Source organism: Pipra filicauda, unplaced genomic scaffold (genome assembly GCF_003945595.2).
Source record: "Pipra filicauda isolate LSUMZ 115617 unplaced genomic scaffold, ASM394559v2 scaffold289_size944018_pilon, whole genome shotgun sequence".
Taxonomy (NCBI): Eukaryota; Metazoa; Chordata; class Aves; order Passeriformes; family Pipridae; genus Pipra; species Pipra filicauda.
Genome location: NW_024104408.1, coordinates 646963 through 652962, shown reverse-complemented (window position 1 = coordinate 652962; position 6000 = coordinate 646963). Strand labels below are relative to the sequence as shown.

At 44.8% G+C, this 6000-nt stretch overlaps 1 protein-coding gene across 4 annotated transcripts in view; it reads left to right on the top strand.

Moving 5' to 3' along the window:
• Positions 1–1361: 1361 nt before the first annotated feature.
• The window catches only part of WWOX (WW domain containing oxidoreductase), a 493697-nt gene continuing 489058 nt past the window's right edge, over positions 1362–6000 (top strand). For all 4 annotated transcript variants that reach the window (XM_039382880.1, XM_039382881.1, XM_039382883.1 and 1 more), the window contains exons 1-3: positions 1362–1485; positions 3666–3730; positions 4985–5042. In XM_039382880.1, the coding sequence (XP_039238814.1) occupies positions 1379–1485; positions 3666–3730; positions 4985–5042 (230 nt within the window). In that variant the 5' untranslated portion in view covers positions 1362–1378. The remainder of the gene's footprint in view (positions 1486–3665; positions 3731–4984; positions 5043–6000) is intronic.

Here is a 6000-nt window from a genome sequence, read left to right as displayed (position 1 = left end):
GATGCCATTAGTGAGGAGTGAGGGAGCCATATAGGTCAGTGCCTCAAATAGTGCATGAAAATGCGACTCAAAGGGTCAGAGCCTGTGGTGCTTCTGTGGGGTTGCACTGCCACCTGGTGTGGTCTGCAGTGCTCACAGCCTCTACCCAGCACTGCCTTTGCCTCGTTGGTTTAAAACACCTGCCAAAGGACAACAGTGCTGATACAAATGCTGATAATTGCGTCTGGTTATGTAAATAGATAGGAATATGTCAGCATACAAGTATGGGAATCAAAAGCAGCTGAGCAATGGGAACAGTCATTCCCTCTCCATCTGTCACAGCTGCACAGGGGCTGCCAGGACAGAGTTACTGCAGATTCCTGCCAATTCACTGGCCAGGAATGCTTCAGCCTTTACAGCTGACTGTGTTTGTGTCGCCAGGTGAGCCAGGCTTGGCAAAGGTTACTGTGTTTGTACTGCCGGGCAGGTGAGGCAGCCCACAGCCTCCCCCGTGGGTGTTAGCACAGCCAGGTATTCCTCTCCAGACAGGCCTTCAGCAAATGCCATGGGGGAGCTCTGACTAACACGACCACGAGGAAAAGTCTCATCCCCGAGATCAGGTGGTGACACCCAAAAGCAAAAAGCTTAAAGAACAGTTCATTTCCCATGGTTTTCTAAGGCCTCACTACATTCACACCCATCACTGAAAAGAGAGGGCTGGAAGCATTTAATGCCCTCAAAATCACAGAGTTGTTAGGACTGGAAGGGACCTCTGGAGATCATCGAGTCCAACCCCCCTGCCAAGGCAGGGTCACCTGGAGGAACGTGTGGCACAGGAACATGTCCAGGAGGGTTGTGAATGTCTCCAGAGAGGGAGAATCCCTGGGTAGTCTGTTCCAGTGCTCTGACACTCTCAACATAAAATTCTTTCTTATATTGAGGTGAAACTTGTGTTTTAGTTTATGGCCATTGCTCCTCGTCCTGTCTCTGGGCACCACTGAAGAGTCTGGCACAGCACCCTTGGCACCGCTTTTGAGATATTTATATGCATTGATGAGATCCCCTCTCTGTCTCTTCTCCAGACTAAACAGGCCCAGCTCCCTCAGTGTCTCCACGTAAGAGAGATGCTCCAGACTCATCATCGCTGTGGCCTCTGCTGGACCCTCTCCAGTAGCTCCTTGTCTTTCTCGTGCTGGGGAGAGCCCAGCACTGGACACAGCGCTCCAGGGGCAGAGAACCCCGAGATTCCCAGAGCTCAGCTCGGCCGGGACCCCCTGGATGTTGCAAGCCCCTCGGCGGCCGGGGTGTGCCGGCCCGGCCGTGGAACTACAGCTCCCATGGTGCCCGGGCCGGCCGGAAGCGCGGGCGCTGCGGGGGGGGGGGAGCCCGCGCCGTGCCCATGGCGGCGCTGAAATACGCGGGGCTGGAGGACACGGACAGCGAGGAGGAGCTGCCGCCGGGCTGGGAGGAGCGCACCACCAAGGACGGCTGGGTTTACTACGCCAAGTAAGGGGAGGCAGGGCGGGCGAGCCCGCCTGGAGCGCTCTGACCACCCGGAGCCGCCGGCGCTGCCGCCCCGGAGCGCGGGTGCGGGGCAGGACCCGCCGCGTCCCGCCCGGTGCAGCGCGGACGAGCTGCCGGGGCTCGGGCGGCGGGACCGGCGTCCGTGGGACTCGGTTTCCGTGTGTGGGCTGGGCTGTGACAGCCGCAGGGACAGCGGCAGCCGCCCCTGCTGAGCCCGGGGCGGTCGGTGCGGAGCGGTGCGGAGCCACCGCCGCCCGCCCCGCGTGGGAATGATGCTGGAGCCGCTCCTGGATGCGGGAGGGAGCCGTCGCGGAGCTGTTTTCAGCGCACCTCGTGGCTCTCCGTGTTGAGCCTCACACAGTGTTGTGGGTTTCTTAGTTTTCCTCCGTCTAGGAGCAGAGGAGAAGCAGGTCCGATGGAAGTTAGGAGCTGTAGGTGCAGTCCCTCACCTCTTCATGTGCCACAACTTGAGCAAGAGAGAAAGTTTCGCGTTTAGCACCATCTGCTCGTGCCACTGGAAATGGTTGTGTCCTCGCAGGTTACAAAGGGTTGTGCCACAGAGGGACCTAACTCAGTGGAATGTATATTTATACACTTTCTCCTCTTGTGTAGTTTCTGTAGCCATGCTGATCATGGGATATGTTTTAGTCTGTTTAGAGCTACAAAATTTATTCCCTTCCACAAAAAGGGGGGAAAGTATAGTTTATTCTCACCTGTGGTGAGTTGGCATCTCCCTCCCGAGTTCTGCTTTACAAACACTGGTGAGAATGTTTTTGTTTATCCACGCTTTGTTTGTAAACCCTGCAAATTCTCTAGATGTTTGTTTTTCTTAGGCCGAATGCCTATATATTTCCTTTGATTTCAAAAGCTCTTGTTCAAAGGAATCACTTGCTGAAAGTACCATACCTACAAGATAATGAGATACTACTAGGTGTAATTTCTACACAATTAATTCAACAGGACAGTTTCTTAACTGTTGTGAATCTGGACCGATTCAATTTAATGACATGAAATGAATGTATCTTTACTGCCTGAAAATCTATCCCAGTGTGTCTAAAAATATATTTGACATGAACAGGTGTTGCTACCTTTAATGTATGCTCTGTATCTGTGATACCTCTGCATATTCTGGAAATCTGTTTTTAACCTCATCAACAATATGAACCTAGCTGGAATAGCATGATTTTGATTTTAGACTTTTAAAGGTGTTTATGATGAGTTCGGTGTGCACACAGGTGGACAGTCATTTCTTTGTCAGGCTGCAGTAATTTGGTTCAGTATCTTGCAGCTTGTGCAGGTCACACAGGTGCAATTGTTTAGTCTCAGATCCCCAGCTGTGATTCCTGTAATACCTGAGGTTGACACTGTGGGGTTGTTGTAAGAAGGGAAAGTTGCTTATGTTGTGTGTAACTTGCTGTTGGTACTAGGTCTGGGAGTTAGTGGTTATTTATGTATATTATTCAGTGCTGTTGTCAGTCTTTATTTCATGCTTGGGCAGCTGTCATTTTGGACACTCAAATAATCCCTGCCTGACTCTTAATATTACAACTTGGTTCTTATTTAAAAATATTTAATGAAAGATAAGATTTTAATATCCAAATTACTAAAATCAGGTTGCATATCTTAAGACCTTGTTTATGTGCAGACCACTTTACCTATTAGTCTGTAGTCCAGAAAACCTTATGAGAGAGTAATGTGATACCATTATCAAGTATATTAAATAAATATTCTTCTATTCAAGGCCTGTGGATAAACTTAACTGTCCAAAGCTGCAACTGCTCATGTAGAAATCCAACTTACTTAGCTTATAGCCTGCAAATCAGTATTATTAGGCAAGAGTTTTAGAAAGGTACTTTTGTAATTTGAAAACTTTCTAGTGTTATTATTACTAGCTTAGGCTTTTTTTTTTCTTATTCCTGCCAAGGTTCACCATCTTTTTGAATTCTTTTCTGAGTCTGTTAATGTTAGTTTTTAATAAGTTTTGGGTTTTCTTTCTTCTCATAAGTAACAAAACTTAGATTGGAAGTCAAACATTTATTTGAATTTTTATAGACTCCTGTGCTCTCCGGTTAGTTACTTTCAGAACTGCGGCAATATTTTGGATTCCATCTGAAAGATTATTAGGCAATTTTCTAAAATCTTGAACTTTTCTTTTCCTGCAGCCACCTGGAAGAAAAAACACAGTGGGAACATCCTAAATCTGGGAAGAGGAAACGTGTTGCAGGAGGTTTGTGTTAAGCTTTTGTAATGAACTGAAATTATGTTACAAACATAATTTCCTCCACAAACTTCAGCTGATCATTAGTTGACACTAATCACCAAGGCAAACTGAGCTGGCAAAATACAGATGATTTCAGTGGGGTTTTGCTTCTGTGATTGAAGTAGGGTGATCACTTTGCAGTTTTATGGCTTTCTTGGATTGCTCCATAAAGTCAAAGTACCATTTCTAGGTTAGAGAGTTTGTTTTAGTGTGGCTTGTAAAGCATATAGTCCAAGTCTGGAGTTCTCTGATTGGGTTCTGATTTCCTGGTGTCTATCAGATAATATTTATAGTTGAATTATATTCTTCAAAGACTGTATTTCATTAAATAATATCCCTGGCACAGAAGGAAGTCTCGTTAGTTTTCATTTTACTTGTTTTCCCCAACCCAGTTGAATGTTTGTGCTGGAACAGGAGGCTGACAATGTTGCAGGACACTTCCAGAGGAAAATGGCTTCTTAAGGGCCTTGGATCAGTGCCTTAAATTAGATCTTCCCAGAAGCTTCTGTGTGGTGCACCTGGGGGTACTATACTATTGGCAAACCGTATTTCTTTTGGCACTGGCAGTCTGACTATAAGTGGAATGTTTTCAGCAGATCTTGTGTTGATCAAATTAAAATGAGGACTTTTCAGCCGGGTTTAAAAATACTGAGAGTGCCATCTGTTAAGTATTTCTGTAGGATCTTTTATGTAAGAATTTGTTTTGTAAAGATTTGTCATTTTTGTTCTTTTTTCTGTCCTTCCAACTTCATAGAATCATTTACGTTTGATTTAATGTATCTCGTGCCCACTTGAGGGTTGTGATCTTTCAATTTTTCCTGCATTTAGTTCAATGGTTTTTGCTGTTTACTTTGTCAGGGATAGATACTAAACTGTGAGCAGTGTAGATGTGTGTGTACTAGGAAGCATGACTGCATTTTGCTGGTTTGTGCTATAACATGAAATAATCTATATGAAGATTTCTTTTAGATTATACTTAACCTGCTACTTGTTACTTTTGTATGGGATCTCCTGTATGTTGTACTTTTATGAGAGAGCAGTTGTGTGTGATTAGGGAAGCAATCCTTCTTTCAAGTTCTGATATTCAAGTGCAGCATGTAGTACACCATCTACAGAAATAATGCAGAATTGTGTCACATCTGTCTGGGAAATCACTTAAACTTCATATTGGAGTGTACTGTAATGCCTGAAAATAAAGTTAGTATTTTATGTGCTTCCTAGATCTGCCGTATGGATGGGAGCAGGAGACTGATGAAAATGGACAAGTCTATTTTGTAGAGTAAGTATCTCAAACTGTAGAATGTGTTCAAGGAGGACAACTGTTACATGCTGAGTAGCCTTTTGAGTTATGATGCTGTGACAGTATGAGCTGGGAAGGCAAAGAGATTAATAAGTACAGCTTCAGAATCCATATGCACATATTAGAGTTGTAGCAGTGTCTAAACACCCATTTCTGGTCTTCTGAATTCTTCCACGTGCACAGAAATAGTCGCTTGGGTGAAGTGCTTGCACATCCACGTCTCAGGATGTGAGCTGACCCTCAGGCAATGTTTCTGTAGGCTCATTTTGTTTGTGTACCTTTAGGGATAAACTCTGTATCAGGAACTTTAAAAACCTACCCAGAACTTTGTGTCTGGTTGTTAACATTGCAGTAATGCTTTAAACATACAAGGCAAAACCAAAATTGTTGCAGCTCTGACTCGCCTGGAATGTAAAGCACGGACAGAGAAGAGGACAGATCTAGCAAAGACTTTTAGAGAAGTGGGAGGGGAGGAAGTTCACAGAAGCAGAAAAATATTTCTGGGCATGTTTCTGTTTGTGTCTGTTTAATGGCACAGTGAAATGGGGTAATTATCTTAAACTGACTTGTTAGAATAAAGAATATTCCCAGGCCAAAATAGCACGTGTAGCCTCTCTGTCCTGTACCTAAGGGCTGAAGACTGAAAGTTGTTGCTTATTGTGTCTTTCTGATAATTGTCTGAAGGAAACTAAAACATGGTTTTATAGAGGTGAGCCTGGTCCAAATTGTGCTGTTTGCTGAACTGATGTGAAGCTGCTTTTTTTCAGTTGTTTGAGCAAAAAGTGCTGAGCTGCATTTGCCCTTGGTGTATTGTTTCAAGGAGTAGTGTAGTCCCCTTTTGTAGACCTCCTAAGAGAACATGATCTTCCCTAATATAATGAGATTTTTTATTTTTCCCTGACAAAATTCTGCCTTTTATGTCAGGGGTTCACATGAA